Genomic DNA, 17,877 nt, shown 5'->3' with positions numbered 1-17,877 from the left:
ATAGAGGCCTGGAGGGCAGACGAAGTGCTGTGGGCATTCAGCATCTCAGGGTCATCAAGGCACGCCAGATTGGCTGTGAGGCGCTGGCTGTATAGGGCTCTCTTAGCTGGGTCTCTAAGTGCCCCGGCATTAACTTTTTTGCGGAACTGCTTCTGCTGCCCCCTCTGTTTTGGAGTAATGTTAATGTTGATGATGGATCAGTCCTTCCAGCAGTCATCAGTTCCTGTCATGGTGCGGGTGATGCGCACATCCTTGCGATCCTTGGCTTAGACGATGACATAGTCAAGCAGGTGCTAGTGTTTGGAGCGAGGGTGTTGCCACGATGCCTTGTATTTGGCCCTCTGGCAGAACAGGGTATTGGTGATGAGGAGTTCATGTTGTAGACATTTTGTCAGGAGTAGGATACCACTGGAGTTATATTTCTCTACCCCCTTCTCTGCCAATCATGCCTCCCCAGAGGGCTGTGTCTTTGCCGACCCTGGCATTAAAGTCACCCAGGAGGATCAATTTGTCGCCCGTGGGAACGCGGGACAAGGATGACGAGGTTGGAATAAAAACCTTTAGCCTCACCCGTTGCATTGAGTGTAGGGGCATACACACTGATGACTGGCGTATTGGTTCCGGGATAGGGTAAGACAAAGAGTCATGAGGCGTTCGTTAACCCCATAGGGGTCGTCTTTGAGGTGGTCGACCAGCTCATTCTTGACGGCAAATCTGACTCCATGAAGGCAGCGTTCTGCTTCTGGTTTCCCTTTCCAGAAGAGAAACCTCCACCATGTTCCTTCAACTGGTCTTCCCCTGCCCACCGGGTCTCGCTTAGGGCGGCGATGTCAATGTCAAAAAGTCCGAGTTCCCGGGCAACTATGGCGGTGCAGCATTCCATGAGGGTCCTGACCTTCCAGGTCCCGAACTTCATACTGACGAAGTGGAAGATGCCTGTGCGTGAGTTCTTTAAACGTGGGGTGGCCGCTGCACATCGGCAAACACAAGGGCTTAGCTGAGCAAGGTCTTGGTCCAGTGGCAAGGGGGTCCAAGACAACTGGAGACTAGGCACAGCTCGATAAGCCTAATTACCTACGGCAAAGTGTTGGCCGCAAGCTCGGCGCCGAGTAGCACCATTGATGGTATACAGCCTGAGGCTAGGTTGGGGGGAGGGGGGGGCAGGCATTAGGAAGATCACTTCCAAAGTTATTTTAAAAGTTAAAAGTTGATGAAAATTCCTAATTTGTTTAAAAAGTTTCTAAGTTGTTAAAAAGTCTAAGATGCAGATCAATAATAGGTTTTAAAAGTTTCCCCAATTGTTTAAAAGTTAAGATTGATTAAAAGTTTTTTTTTTTAAAGAATTAAAAGTCGATTAAAAAGTTTAAGGTTCCCTCTGGGCCAAGGTAGAAACAGACCGTTGCAGGGGTCCCTTTGATAAAGGTTTAGGGGAATGCACAGGAAGCTAGAGGCAGATGGCAAAAAGTCAAGGACCGGAACATGCATTTGACATAGGGTGAAATAACAGTACGGAGGGATTCGGAAACAAGAACAATGATTTTGAATCTAATGTGCTGGGGAACAAGGAACATATCAAGGTTGGCAACAAAAGGGATGATGGGCAGGACTTAGTACAGGACAGGGGAGTCTATGTAGAATTCAGAAGCATTCAAAGAAAACACTGAAATGAAGCACAAAAAGAGTTTCAATGGCAGTAAGGGTGAGGTAAGGGCAGAGACAGGGAATGTTGCGAAGCTGGATGCAAGTGGACTTGGTGATGGCTCAGATATGGGGTCTGAAGATAAGCTCAGGGCCAAGCTGCACCATGGGTTCAGCCTGAGGGAGGAGGATGCTGGGAGTTGGTATTGTCAACTCCTGTCGAGTGAAGAGCTGGAGAAAGGAGGAGCGAAGAACAATGTGATTGAGTGGAAAGAAATAGAACAGAATTTTAAATCACTGAAGTATAAGATTTTCAGCGCAGTTGACAAAATGTTAACTGCATGTAGCTTGTTATTTCAATACCGACAATGTACATGCCTCTTTTTGAACAGCAGCATTTCAAAAAAATTAAGGGGTAGAATTTCCAGTGTTTCACTGCCCGGTTTCTCAGCGGTATTGGCCGTTTTGGGCGAGAACCGGGTCAGCGAAAAACTCTCCAGTTGAGGCACGCCAGCGATTTCGAAGTACCACTGGGGAGCGGACCGCCAGCGTGCATCGTCCACAGATCGTCCTGGCGCGATCTTTGGCTGAGCGGGGACCCATAGGTAAGTATATTAAAAAAATGTTTTAACCGTCCACGAGAATCATCGGGGCTGGGCAGTAGATAAGTAGGTCTGCAAGAAAAAAGGTAAATTATTGTTTTTTTCACTATTTATTTTCAAAATCTGTTGGAGTGATTTAATTTAAGTGTCTTGGGAAAGTTTTTAAGATTTTTTAGTTAGGTTTTTTGAAAAATTATTTTTATTCTTTTTTTGGTGTTAGACCCAACCCACAGCCTTGGTGCAATTTTTTTTTTTAAAAAACAGATTTTTAAATTTTTCGCCCATTTTCTTTAGGCACCACACAATCCAGCCGAAATTGCATTTTTCCGCCCAGATTGGGGGTGCAAGGCCCATATTTTTCGCTGGGCAGATTTTAAAAAAAAATTTCAGTAAGTTTTCGACGGCGATAATCTTCCCAGCCTTAGTGTTTTTTTGGGCGTCAATCGGGCACTGGCGGGCTGATAGGAAATTCTAGCCCTATAACTTTCCTTCACCATTTAAGATTTCTGTTGCAGTACATAAAAGGTAAATGACCCACTCAGTGCATAGTTTTGCTGTTGATGGCGTGAACCATTGACAAGATTATTACTGCCAATTTGGCAGAGGGACGGGCACCAGGATGAAGCATTCGAGAGGAGATACAAGCTGCACAAAGGATTAGAAGAGACAAAGCATTAGAATAAAGAGTAGTTCAGAAACAAGAGGAAAAATGCGAGGGAGACTAAAATGGGTTTACAGTGCGTGTGCGTAAATGCAGAGAGAATGGTAAAGAAGGTTGGTGAGCTGCAGGCATGAGTAACCTAGTGGGATTGTGATACAGTAGCTTGAACAAGGGGACGAATGGGCACTTAATATTCCTGGCTACTATGAATTAAGGAAAGAGAGAGCAGGGAAAAAAGGAGACCAGGTGGCAATATTGATCAAAGATACTGTTATAGCACTGCAAAGGGATGATGTACTTGAGGGGTCAAAGACAGAATCTATTTGGAAGAATTAAGGAACAATAGAGAAGCTATTACACTGCTGGGTGTATAATGTAGGCCACCAAATAGTGGGAAGGAGAGGAGCAAATTTGGAGGCAAACTGCAGAAAGATGCAAGAACTTTAGAGTAGTGATAATGGGGGACTTCATAATTATCCTAATGTAGGCTGAGACAGTAACAGTGTAACAGGCAGAGAGGGGGAATTCCTGAAATCTCTACTACAGAATTTATATCATCGGTATATTTCCAGTCTAATGAGGAAATAATCAGTTCTGGGTCTAGTTCTGGTGAATGAAGTGGGGCAAGTGGAGTATGTTGCAGTGGAAGAGTATTTGGGAAAATATGATCACAATGTCATTAGGTTTAGAGTAGTTATGGAAAAAGACAAGGAAAAATCAAATTTGAAAATACTCAACTGGAGGAGGGCTAATTTCAGTGAGCTGAAAGAGAATCTGGCCCAGGTGGATTGGAATCAAAGATTGGCAGGTCAAACAGTAAATGAGCAATGGGAGGCCTTCACAGAGGAGATGGTTCGGGTACAGACTAAGCATATTCTCACGAGGGGAAAAGGAAGGGCTTCCAAAGCTAGAGCTCCCTGGAGGACTAAAGATAAAAAGAGGTTAACATGAAACCGAAAAGGAAGCTTATGATAAATATCAGGTTCAGAATTCAATGGTGAACTAAGCCAAATACAAAAAGTACATGGGAGAAGTGAAAAAGGAAATAAGAGGGGCAAAAAGAGTGTACGAGAATAGATGAGCAGGTAAAATAAAAAGGAAAACAAAAGTCTTTTATAAATGTATAAATAGTAAAAGGGTAATCAAAGGAATGTTGGGCTGACCAAAAAGGAGATCTTTTGTGGAGGCAGAGGACATGGCTGAGGTACTAAATGAGTACTTTGCATCTGTCGTCACTAAAGAAGACCATGCTGCCAATGTCACAGTAAAGGAGGAGGTAGTAGAGAAACTGTATCGGGTAAAAATAAATAGAGAAGGTACCGAAAAGGTTGGCAGTTCTCAAAGTAGAAAAGTCAGCCCGCCCAGATTGGATGCATCATACATTGCTAAGGGAAGTAAAGGTGGAAATTGCGGTGGCTCTGACCACAATCTACCAATCCTCCTTAGATGAGGGAGTGGTGCCAGAAGACTGGAAGTCTGCAAATGTTACACTCCTGTTCAAATACGGGAGCGGGATAAACCCAACAACCACAGGCCAATCAGCCTAAAGTCTGTGGTGGGGAAACTTTTAGGGACAATAATTAATTGGCACTTGGAAAAATGGGTTAATAAATTAAAGTCAGGACGGATATGTTAAAGGCAAACCATGCTTGACTAACTTGATTGAGTTATTTGATGAAGTAACGGAGAGGGTGGACGAGGGTAGTGCGGTTGATGTTGTGTATATGGACTTTTAAATGACGTTTGAATAATAGACTGGATAGCAAAATTCAAGCCCATTGGATTAAAGGGGCAATGACTGATTTGATACAAAATTAGCTAAGGGGCAGAAAACAGAGTAGTGGTGAATGGTTGTTTTTCAGACTGGAGGGAAGTGTGTAGTGGTGGCGCCGGACCACTGCTCTTTTTGATATACAAGTTGAGTGTCCGAAATCCGGAGTTCCAAAATTCGGAATGTTCTGAAATCCAGACTCCCCCGCCTTGGCGGCTTGACCTCGCCCCGGCCCGACCTCGCCGCAAATCCGCCCGCCCCTTGGCGACCCAACCTCGCCCCGGCCCGACCTCGCCTCAAATTAGTCCGCCCCTTGGCGGTCCGACCTCGCCCCGACCTCGCCCCGACCTCGCCCCGGCCCGACCTTGCCACGACTTAGCATGCCCAGACTTCACCCCGGCACTCGGTGGCCTGATCTTGCCTCCCCTCCCCACACCCCCTTACCACGGCAGCCTGGCCTGGCCGCTTTCTCTCCCCACCCCACCTCCCATATACCTCGGTGGGCCGACCTCACCCCCTTACCTCGGCTGCCCGACCCCACCTACCTCGACTCAAGCAAAGACATTCCAAAATCCGGAAATACCCGGAATCTGGAACAGCCTCGGCCGAGGTTTCCGGATTTCGGACGCTCAACCTGTATAATAATGACCCGTACTTCAGTATACAGGACATAATTTCAAAGTTTGCAGATGACACAAAACTTGGAAATATAGTGAAAAATTAGGAGGATAACAACAGTCTTCAGGAGAACATAGGCAGCCTGGTGAAATGGACAGGCACATGGCAGATGGAATTTAATGCAGTGAAGTAGCAAGTGATTCATTTTGGTAGCAAGAATGAGGAGGTAATTTAAAATAAATGGTACAATTTTAAAGGGGGTACAAGAATACAGAACCCTGGGGGTGTATGTACATAAGTCTTTGAAGGTGACATGACAAGTCAAGAAGGCTGTTAAAAAGGCATACAGGACCCTGATTTTATAAACAGAGGAAGAGTGTACAAAAGCAAGAAAATTATAGTAAACCTTTATAACACACTGGCTCCACCCCAGCTGAAGTACTGTAATCAATTCTGGGCACCATACTTTAGGAAGAATGTCAAGGTCTTGGAGTGTAGAGGAGATTCACTAGATTATTATCATGGATGAAATACTTCAGTTACATCGAGGAGACGAGAGAAACTGGGGTTGTTCTCCTTAGAGCAAAGAAAATTAAGGGGAGATTTGATAGAGGTGTTCAAATTCTTGAAGGGTTTTGATAGAGTAACTAAGGAGAAACGGTTTCCAATGGCAGAAGGGTCACTAAACAGAGGATATCAATTTAGGATAATTGGCCAAAGAACCAGAGGCGACATGAGGAAAAATAATGTTTACGCTGTGAGGAAATGATTTGCAATGCATTGCCTGAAAGCATGGTGGAAGCAATTCAATAGTAACTTTCAAAAGAGAATTGGATAAATAGTTAAAAAGGAAAGATTTGCTGGGCTACGGGGAAAAGAACAGGGGAGTGGGACTAATTGTATAGATCTTTCAAAGAGTTGGCATGACACAATGGGCCAAATGGCCTTCTTCCATGCTGCATCACTCTATGATTCTATGACTGGCCAATGTGAATACCATACCCTGGAGGAGTGATTCTACAATCCCAGCCAGGTTCACATGGAGAATCACGGCAACAATGTTGTATCTCTCTATCTAACAAACACTCCCTCTGAGATTAGCAGCACAGAAATTGCCCTTTAACTCTGAGAATACTCTTTCAAAAATGTTTTTAGAATCCGGCTTTATATCTACACTATTTAAATGTACACCACCAGTAAAAGCACATACAACACAAAATAATGGATTATTATTTGACAATAGGACAATGTTCTTGAGGCTTTACTACAACATTTTTTTTTAAAAAAGAACTCCTACATTGAAATACTGTTCATCTATAAATTTCTTACCCTCAATGTTTGATCCTTACATCCTATAAAAATCCCTGGGAGAAGTAATTTGATTTTCTGATCTAATGCAAGTTCCTGTTATTTTACAATATATCATTTAGTGACAAGTCCATATTTATTTACAGAAAATGATAGTTTAAAAAAATTGTTTTCAGGATATGGGCGATGTTGGCTCGGCCGCATTTTTAACCAGCCCTCGTTATTCTGGTAACAATTATTTTTACAAGGTCGCTTCCGACGGCATTAAAAGTCAGCATTTATACATGGAACTGCAATCCCATGTAGCCCAGACAGGGCTGGGGAGGCAGGTTCCCCTCCCTGAAGGACGCGAGTAAATTAGTTATATTTTTGTGGCAATTCAATGAGTTTCATAGTCATTTTTTACTGATGCCAGCCCCAAAAGTTACCATATTTATTGAATTCAGCTTCACAATAACATACTTGATTTAGTATTTGCTCCTTACCTATACAAAAGGCAGCCATCAATCGCACAGCAGAATAAGGTGGATCGCAGGAAGGAAAGAATGGCTGAACCAGGTAATTGGCAAATGTGATAGCGATGACAGCTTGGCATGCAGGTTCAACAATCAGCAGAGATGTCCAGAGGCGCAGAAATGCCAGAAAACCTCCAAACGACTCCAGTATGTAAGCATAGCTTGCCCCAGATTTCTTTATAGTTGTTCCAAGTTCTGCATAGCATAGTGCGCCAAACACAGAGAATATTCCACCCACTGCCCAGATAATCAATGAAAGGCCATAGGAACCACTGTATATCAAAACTCCTTTGGGAGAAACAAAAATGCCTGATCCAATCATATTTCCGACAATCAGGCAAACTCCGTGCAGCAAGGTGATATCCTTCTTGAGTCTCAGGGAATCAGTGGGTTCCTTAGAGTCAACCTTCATGTTGTCACAATATAATGGACCAACTCAATCCTAAAATATCAGACTATATTTGAATTGAAGACACGCCTTGGGAATCTGTAGAAAAATGTGTTAAAAGAACAATTATTAGATTAAGAAACACATACATTTCTAAATTAAACAAGGCTCTGAGGATACTGATAAGTGTGCAACAAGATTCACAATTCCTTCCGCCCCAGCCAGGCCTCTTATGCTCTAGGGCTTTATTCACGTCCACCTCAAAAATAAAGTTCCACAGGCAGGCCCATAACCTCTTTTGAATCAAAACTTGACCTTATGTGGGTAGTGAATGGGATACAGTGTCTCAGGGCTGACAATCCACACTTTCACCAGTACCGGAATAAACATAGGTTGTACAATACCCAATCTAGATCTCGCCAATAGCCAAAGAAAAAAACACCACACTGACAGGCCATAACAATCAGGGTAAAAATACTCATGCTAATCAATTTTAATATCTTGTGTGCAAAATAAACCATTTCAGATTTCCTATAGGGTCCCTTTCCTTTCAGAATACTTTAACTAAGCTTGGATGGACATCAGCACCAAGCCCTATGGAGTTTCATCTTGTTCCAGTGACGTGGATACACTGGTCAAACAAGTAGCTAAAAAACTACCCAACCATTAATTGGATTTCAAACCAATTGTCAATACAGCTGGTTTCAAAAGACACAAAGCAACACATTCACCAAGACACCATTCGAAGCTCAGGAGTTTACACCTAATCCAGATCGCAAGTATATGCAGGAACTGCTAAAGGATGTCGACAATGAATCATCTACTCTTTATTGGACTGATCATCACATTAAATAACCTGCTCTTCTTCCTTGCAAACAGCCTGACCCCATTCCAACAGCAAGTGCTGGTAATGTAGGATGGTTGCACCAGAGCCACTGGAAGTGGAGGTGTGGGCTGATACTTGGGTTGGGGGTCCCCTTTCGGCAAGGTAATCCGGACCCCTGGCGTCTACCTGCCTTTCGTCCATCACATTCCTGGGCCGTGGAAGCCTTCTTTGCCAGATTTTTCATGCTTCTCACCTGCTCTGCTATTCTGCTGTAACCATTTACACCTCCTCCATCTTTTGTTTCTATACTTGTCTCATTATCACCTCCTTTTGCCTTGCACTATCAGCTTTTGTCATTTAATCACTCATGCCAGTCATCCCATCACAGACCCCTCCCTTTTGTTCTTTTCCTGCCGCTGCCCCCCGACCCCCCCCCCCCCGTCCGCTTTTCTCTGACTCTGTATTTGCTTAAAAGCTTCCGAGTTCTGGTGAAAAGTCATCGACCTGAAATGTTAACCTTGTTTCTCTCTCGACAGATGCTGCCCAATGTACTGAGTGTTTCCAGTATTTTCTGTTTCCATTCTCAGTTGATGGTGTTGTGGGAACACAGTTAGCAATCTAATACTAGTTAGTTCAAACTCTCTCATATTACCCTATAAACAATTAAAGTTATAAAAGAAAAAATATATATGTACCACCAGGATCAAAGATAGATCTTTGTGGGACTCCGAGATAACATTGCAGGGGCTAGAGGAGAAGCCATTGATGGAGATGCTCTGGCTACAATTAGCTAGGTAAGAGTGGAACTAAACGAGGGCAATCCCACTGAGCTGATCAACAGAGGAGAGGAACTGAAAGAGGATGCTGTGGTCAACTATATCAAATGCTGCATAGATGTTGTAAAGTCCTGACCCTGCAGTACAGACTTACACGAGGCACATGCTGAAGTCAAGTCACTCTGGACCTGCAGCTTTATTTCACAGCTCTCGAGTGCCACACTTGCCTGAGACCTGCCTTTATATACCTGTGTAGGACAGGTATGCAGTGTCTCCTGCAAGTGCACCCCTGGTGGTAAAGTATGCTTGTGGTTACAGGTCATATCTAGTTACAGTCATGTATAGCATGGTAAGATAGTTATATACAATAGTGTGAGATCCATGACAGATGTCAAGAAGGAAAAGATGGGATAGCATGTTATTGTTAGTTACATTTCAGTGCTGTGGCAGGAGTGAAAAGCTGATTGGAAAGATTCAAACATTGGAATTGTGGAACGATGGGCACAGATTTGAAATGCAACAATGGTTCAAAGACTGAAAAGAAAAGGGAGGTTGGAGGTGGAATGGTAGTTTGCAAAAACAGAGGGTCAAGAGCAACATTCCCTTCAAACTGCGCAGCCACAACATCGGCAGGTCCCGCGCAGCCTGTGAGTCAGCTTTTAAATAGAAAAACCGCACAGGTGCAGAATTTTGAATGGCCTGCACAGCCCCCCCAAAAAAATTAGAGGGAACATTGGTCAAGGGTGGGTTTGTTGAGGGGGTTTTGATGACAGTTTTGAAAGGGAGAGGTACAGCATCTGAGGAGAGGAAACCATTTGCAATGCAGTTAGCACAGGGGCTAGGAAATGAAGCTGGGTGACCAATAGTTTAGTGGGAATGAGGTGGTGCAGGAGGTAGATCTCATGGAGCTTAGAGAGGGCATAAGAGAGAAACTAGAGACAGATATGGGTTCAATGGTAGAAGTAGCAGAGGCAGCTAAACAGACTCAATCTTGGTAACAAACAAGTCCATGAACTCCTCACACTTGTTGATGGGGGTTAGGGTGGAGGGGGCAGGGAAGAGGGCTTTAAGGAGATGGTTGGTAATGGAGAAAAGAAACTGAATGTTCTTTGTCCTCCAGGATGATCCTGGAGTAGTGGGCACTTCTGGCAGAGGACAACAAGGCCCGTTAGCATTTGATGTGGTCCAGCTTTGGATTGGACGGCTTAAGCAGTTGTGCACCAAGTACGCTCAAGCCTACGACCGTTGGACTTAAGGGAGCAAACAGGGCGACCATATCAGAGTTAACAACCAAGATGAGAGAGAGTAAGGATTTTACTGGGGACAAGGATATCAAGGAGGGAAAAAATCAAGTGTTCGAGTAGATTGATGGCTGCAGAAGTATCATGGAGATGTAGAGCCAAAAATTAGGCAGATGGCAAATTGTTCATGCAGTTGTAACTAACTTGGGAAGAAAGATTTCCAGGTGAGGACACAGAAGGTAATGGGTTTTGAAGAGGGGGTAAGGGAAAGTGAGTAGTAAGGGATACAAGAAAGTGGTCAGAGATGGCCATGCCTGTGATCAAGACCATGTAAATAGAGGCCATGAATATGGACAGGAGTTTACAAGGAGAGAGAGGTTTAGAGAGGATAACAGGGCAGTGGAATCAGAGGGAAATGCGATTGAGATTCAAATGAATACCATAATAAAAATGCTGTAATGCACATAGTCCTTTATCACAACCTAATGAAACACCCAACCTGTTCAATGCCAATGTCATAGGTACACAGGAATAGGCATAGGTCATTCATTCCCTCGAAAATGTTCCGCCATTCAATCAGATCATAGTTGATCCATATCTTAACCCTTTCTACCCGCCTTGGGTTCGTAAACCTTATTACTCCTATCTAACAAAAATCTATCAATAACACTTTTTAAATTTTCAATTGACCTAACCTCAACAGCTTTTTTGGAGACGGGGAAAGAGTTCCTGAATTCCACTACCCTGTGTGAGAAGAAGTGTTTCCTGAATGGCCTTATTCTCATTTTACGGTTATGCCTCCTTGTTCTGCACTGCCCCACCAGAGGAAAGAGTTTCTCTCTATCTGCCCTATGAAATCCTTTGCTCATCTTACAACACCTCAATTAGATCATCCCTTAATCTTCTGTATTCAATGAAATACAAACCTGGTCTATGCAACCTATCCTCAAAATTTAACCCTTTTAGCCCCAGTATCATTGCACTACTCCCACTCCAAAGCTAATGGCTAACTTGCCTGGTACATTTCATAATTCGGTGTTGACATTATGGTGAGAAGATTGACACAAGTATATTAAAAAGTTTTGCCTTTTGTTAAAAAGGAAACACTGAGTGGAGCAATTTAATCGATGTTAAACATGTGACCATACTGAAAGCCAAATTGTTGCTGAAGGGCACACACACCACACACACAGCTAGCTTCAGCATCTTAAAAGCAGTTCCTGCTGCACTCCCACACTGAAGAAAAGAGAGATGTGGCAAACAGTCTCAGGAGTAGGTTACTGTAGAGCTGCCAAAGCAATTACTCGCCATTTCCTTTCTTCTATGAACACATTTTTGTTTTAATTAACAGCTCGATATAATGAGAGATGTGCGCGCAGGATGAGAAGGCCATTTCCAGAATCCCCCGAATCAAGTCTACTGATCAGTCTTGGTCACCTTTCCTTTGAACAAAATTGAACTGTCCAATAATCTGAATAAAGCCACCTTAATAACCCAGCAGTTTGGTAACTTAAATTAGAGTCAAGATTAGTCTATTATACTCTTCAGTTTTAGGTTAACTTCCCTTGAACTAGTCCACAGCAGTGGCATTTCTGAAAGCGTTACAGACCTTATGAGGAATCCGTGTACCTGGAACCCTGAAGTGTGCACCTCATTTCTGGCTATATATTAAAGTCTTACAATAATCACCCATTTGTAAAAGATTTTTGGATGGCAGCCATAGGAAGCAAAATTAACTGTCACTATGGAACAGAAAGCATGAGTTCCCCAAACCTGTCAGTATATATTTGTTCAGTGCAGTTCCCAAATTATAGCACAGAAAACCCTGGTCATCAATACAGTCAATTAATACTAATGTTATTCTTAACTGCATTCACTTCAGCCATGACCTCTTATTAGCTAGAATTTAATCTTAGATTTATAACAATTAGACCCTTGCCAGTTGTACTTCTTCGCGGGATAGTAATCAGGTCATCAATCATATCTCAATTCTGAGGCAACACTGTAGTCATGCTGTTATTAGATTTAAGCTGAAAGTGCAAGCAGAAATTCGCCCTAGCATGTTGCACATTAAATAAATTTATCTAATTTCTACTGCCATGGTTACCTGACTGATTATTAAACTGCCTGTACAGTTAAGCTGCCTCAAAATATTTCAGAGATTGTGCCTGTCTCAATAATACAATAAATATATACCTACAACCATGAACTGATCCTTTTATATTCTTCTAAAATCAGTCCAGATACTTTTTCTCTTATCAAGGGTATAAAATACTCCGATGTTACATTGGACTTCTGCAGCCAAAAACACAATGGGTTCCTTAAGCGTTTCCTACTTTTATTCATTTCTCCCAGTCTCTGCTTCTGGAGTTTTAGAAGCAGGGAAGTAGCATTAATATAGTGCTTTATCACATTGCAACACAACATCCCAAAACATTTCACATATAATGAAGGCAACTATTGCACAAATAGGATGAATGACCAGTTTATTTTTGGTGCTGCTGAGTTGGGACACGGGGACAATTTGCAGTTCTTTTTCAAATAGGTCCAAAGGATCTTTAACATCCATTTGAATGGCGGATAGGGTCTCGGTTTAATGGCTCATCTGAAACATGGCATCCCCAAAAGTGCAATAATCCCTTAGTACTGCACTGCATTGTCTGCATTGATGAAGCCCTGAAGTACAGCTTGAACCCACAATCTTCTGCATTGAGTCGATACAAAGTACACCTATAAAAACAAGGCAGACAGCAAACCCTGTACCTTAATCTTCTACTCAGAATGGCAATATTTGGTTTCATGGATCCTTTCAAGTCTCCTGCTTTGATATTCTAGCATTTACAAGTGTCAAGTTTATAGAGCCTAGGAGAAGCAGTGAAGTTCAAATCCACCCTGATCTTTTACAACGCCAACCTTATTCACTTAACATTATTTTCCCTCGTCCATTAGCAGTCCAGAATTGCCCAGTAACTCAGCTGAATTTGAGCAAAGGGGCTACAAGTTGAACCTCCCTTATCTGAAACCCTTTGGACCTGGCCTGTTTTGGTTAAGGGATTTTTCCAGACAAGGGGTGGTCACATTAAATTGGACGGTACAGGTACTGAGCAGGGGAAATATCGGGTCGGGTCTGGCTGGCTTGGGGCTGGGATCATGGTGGTTGGGGGGGCATGGATCGCGGGTCAGGCCAGCAATTGCGGTAGTCGGCAGCGAGGAAGGACTTCAATTTTTTCATGTCGGAGTTCTGCGCATGTGCCACTCGTGGATGGGAATGGTTCTGGACGAGGGTTGGTTCTGGATAAGGGATGTTTAACCTGTACTTCTATTCGTCTAGACTTCAGTTTGAAACTTCTTACTCCAATCTTCCTCTCTTGATTAGAAAATATCTTTATCTTGTAGCCAAACAGTAGAGTATAAGTAGGACGAAGTGATACATAAACTGCATAGTGTTGTGGTCAGACAACACCTTGGGCCCAAGTTTCGGGCCGCGCCTAGAACGGCACAGCCCCGACTTGGACGCCCGTTTTTCGCGCCACAAAGTGCGCCTAAAAAAAAACTTACAGATTCTCCGGCTCTCTGCTGGTCCTCTGGAGCCGGGCGCGGCACGAGCTGTGGGGGGCGGAGCTAGGTCCCTGTGTTGAAAACAGTGCCGGGACCTCTGCACATGCGCTACAGTGGGCGCACATGTGCAGTAGCTCCAGGCGCCCAAAACTGTGTTGGAGGAGCCCGAAGCACACAGCCCCTAGCCCTGGCCGAATGGCCTCACTGGGGCTGCGTGGATAAGGCTGCCTCCCATGCCCAGCTCCTGCTTCCTCCCAACCCGACTCAACTCCCGCTCCCCCCCCCCGGACGGGACCGGACCGGACCCCCCCGGACTGGACCCGACCTGCACTGCCCCCCCACCCGACCTGACCTCCCTCTCCCTCCCTCCCCGACCTCCCCGACCCAAACCGACCTCCCCCCGCCCCCCCACCGACCCGACCCGCGCTCCTGACCCCCCCACCCCCACCCGGACCCGACCCAACCTGACCTCCCTCCCCCGACACGAACCCGACCTCCCTCCCCCCGCCCCCGACATGAACCGACCCCCCTCCCCCCGCCCGACACAAACCGACCCGACCTCCCTCTGCCCCACCCCCGGCCCGAACCGACCCGCGCTCCCTCCCTCCCACCCGAACCGACCCGACCTCCCTCCTTCCCCCCCACCCCCGACCCGACCCGTGCTCCCGACCGCGCCCCCCCCCCCGGACCCGAACTCCCTCCGTCCCCCCCGACCCGACGCCACCTACCTGTAAATCTGGTACTGGGGACGGGCCCTGCCCGAAGTCTTGGGCCCGGCCCATTCAGCCTCCCTCCCACTTCTCCTCCCCCACCCCCCACCCCTTCTCCTTCCACCCCCCTTTCACCCCCCCCTCTCCTTTCCCCTCCCCTTCCCCCTTCCCTTTCCCTTTCCACCCTTCTCTTTCCCCACCCTTGCCCTTCCCCCCACCCTTGCCCTTCCCCCCACCTCCCCTTCCCCTCGCTGTCAGAAACACAGACACTGACAGACAGAGAGATAGAGACACTGACAGAGACACACTGGGGGGGGCCCTCCCAGCATGCTGTTGGAGGGCTCCCAGTGCTGCAGTCGGTAAGTAGAAAATGTTTTATTTATTGATTTTTTTAAAATTATTTCTTATTAATTTTTTTGATTGATTTATTGGTTGATTTATTGATGTATTTATCATTTATTATTGATGATGGCTCTTTATTTGTAAAACTGAAGTGTTTAATGTTTGTAAACTTCCCTTTAACTCCCCCCCCACCACCATTCCCTACGCCTGATTTGTAACTTACACCTGATTTTCTAAAGTGTAGACAAGGTTTTTTCGAGCGTACAAAAATCTTCACTTACTCCATTCTGAGTTAGTTTGGAGTAAGTTTTCACTGCCGAAACTTTGAAAACAGGCGTAAGTGGCCGGACACGCCCCCTTTTGGAAAAAAAATTCTGTTCCAAAGTGAAACTGTTCTAACTGACTAGAACTGGGGCAAACTAAATGCCGAGAATTTGAATTTCTAAGATACTCCGTTCTACACCAGTTGCTCCAAAAGATCAGGAGCAACTGAGGCCAAAACTTGGGCCCCTTGAATGCAGTGTCCAGTTCTGGTCACTGAGACACAAGAACATAAGAAATAGGATCAGGAATAGGCCATTTGGCCCTTCGAGCCTGCTCCACCATTCAGTAAGATCATGGCTGATCTGGTCACGGACTCAGCTCCACTTCCCTGCCCACTCCCCATAACCCTATTGCTCAAACGTCTGTCTATCTCCGCCTTAAATATATTCAATGACCCAGCCTCCACAGCTCTCTGGGGCAGAGAATTCCATAGATTTACAACCCTTATGAGGAGAAATTTCTTCTCTCAGTTTTAAATGGGTGGCCCCTTATTCTAAGGCTATGTCCCCTAGTTTTTGTTTCCCCATGAGTGGAAATATCCTCTCTGCATCCGCCTTGTCGAGCCCCCTCATTATCTTATAAGTTTAAATAAAATCACCTCTCATTCTTTGAACTCCACTGTGCCCAACCTACTCAACCTATCTTCATAAGTCAACGCCCTCATCTCCGGAATCAACCTAGTGAACCACCTCTGAACAGTCTCCAATGCAAGTATATCCTTCCTTAAATACGGAGAACAAAACTGTACGCAGTACTCCAGGTGTGGCCTGACCAATACCCTGTACAGTTGTAGCAGGACACAACAAAGACACTGGAACCCTGGAAGCAGTGCAGAGATGCACCACAACACTGATCCCGAGCATCAAAGGTCAGAGTTATGAGGAAAGACTGAAGAAACTTGGGTTTATCAGCATTTACAAGTGATTATGGATGATCTTATAGCAGTGCAGAAGATATAGTGAGCAATATAGAATAGGTAAATCTAGAGACTTCTACTGACATCACAGCCTGTATGCTCGTGATTTTTGTTGGTCTTTGAAACTGAGAATTTTCAGGGGGAGACACCAGCATCCAGGGCCCAACACCAAGCAGCTCAGCAGAAAGGGACTTGTGTTTTTTTTAAAATATAAAATACATTTTGAAGAGAAATCTGGTCTAGCGCTATTCAGCCTCTGGTGTGTCTCCCCCCTCCACCTGACCTGCCATGATAAACTCTTCAGACCCAAGCCTCCCACACCCTCTGCCGATGAAGGTGAAGGTGTCCCCAAAACAAAGTTTTTTTTGGTATGAAAAGGGCAGACATCCTGACATCTCATGAGTCACAATCTCTCTCAATCTCCACGAGAAGGTCTGTGATCTCCCTCCTGGAACATAAGCCTTGGCCCACTCCACGTCACCAAGCAACACGATCATGCAGTGTAGAGGGGCAAGGACACCAAAAGAAAAATAAGGGACAGTAAACAAATATCCCTGTATGTTGACAAGATAGTGCTATGTAACCAACCCAACTATCTTTCTCCTGAACGTCCAAATCAAAGAATTTGGACGACTTTCCATTACTAACTTAACTGCAATTTTTAAAAAAGGGATGTTTTCCGTAACCAAGATGTTCCCAGACAGAATCCCATCCCTATGCATATTCAGTTACCTTGGCATACACATCATACCAAAGCTCCTGTACCAAAGGATCTCTTCCAACCCTTCCACCCCCTATCCCCCCACAGACATATATATAGACCTAACCAAATGGAAAATTCTGCTGATATTATTCTTGAAATGAACACTATATGGATAACCATCCTCTCCCTACTTCACCTGCTGCTGTCAAGGAGGCTGCCCAAATATTCCACAACTTGGACAGTTACATCTCCAAGTTCCTTTGGGTGGAGAATAGGCCACAAATACACCTCAAAAGCCTCTAGCTCCTAAAATAAGAGGGAGGACTCAGTCTCCTAAATGTCAGATACTACTATTGGGCAGCTCAGACCAGTGATTTTGGCCTGATCTCTTCACCCGTCAACATAATCTATGGCTGGGAATGGAAGTCAGGACAATTTATACTCCCGGCAATAAGAGCTGAGAGCAGGTAGCACTGTCACTACAATTTAGCCTGGAATCAGGTTTGTGATCCCCTCCAAGATCTCATGGGTCTATCTGCTTTCTCCCTAATATGGAAGAATATTAAGTTCTAGAAGGACTTAACTCTGCTTGATGCAGAACCTGGCATGAGAAAAGGGTTACCACATTACGCCAGCTTTTCTATGAGGGACAATTATGGCCATCCACCAGCTATCTAACAAATGTGACCTTGTCCAACATGATCAACACCACCATCTCCAGATGAAACATGAACTCCAGAACCCTGCGATACTTTGGAGATTTCAGCATGAACCACTCCCCAACATCGCCACTATGTGCCTTTTTATAACTCAATGATTAAGAATGGAATGGAAAGCTTGAAGGATTCCTGGAAAAATAACTTGATCCCATGGTTAAGGGAGGAGAGTAGCAAAATGTGTGGAGCCCAACCCGAAACTTCACACTTTCGTAAAATGCATAAAGGCCAATATAAAAACCATACATTGCGCGCGCAACAGCA

At 44.7% G+C, this 17,877-nt stretch overlaps 1 protein-coding gene across 3 annotated transcripts in view; it reads right to left on the bottom strand.

Annotated features, from left to right (window-relative positions):
- LOC139264359 (Y+L amino acid transporter 2) overlaps nt 1-17,877 on the bottom strand; it is a 146,228-nt gene that overhangs the window by 110,840 nt on the left and 17,511 nt on the right. For all 3 annotated transcript variants that reach the window (XM_070880670.1, XM_070880671.1, XM_070880672.1), the window contains one exon: nt 7,084-7,600. In XM_070880670.1, coding sequence (XP_070736771.1) covers nt 7,084-7,525 — 442 coding nt within the window. In that variant the 5' untranslated portion in view covers nt 7,526-7,600. The remainder of the gene's footprint in view (nt 1-7,083; nt 7,601-17,877) is intronic.

Source organism: Pristiophorus japonicus, chromosome 5 (genome assembly GCF_044704955.1).
Source record: "Pristiophorus japonicus isolate sPriJap1 chromosome 5, sPriJap1.hap1, whole genome shotgun sequence".
In the NCBI taxonomy this organism is placed as follows: domain Eukaryota; kingdom Metazoa; phylum Chordata; class Chondrichthyes; family Pristiophoridae; genus Pristiophorus; species Pristiophorus japonicus.
The sequence above is the reverse complement of the archived record's forward strand: the minus strand, read 5'-3'. Positions and strand labels throughout refer to the sequence as shown.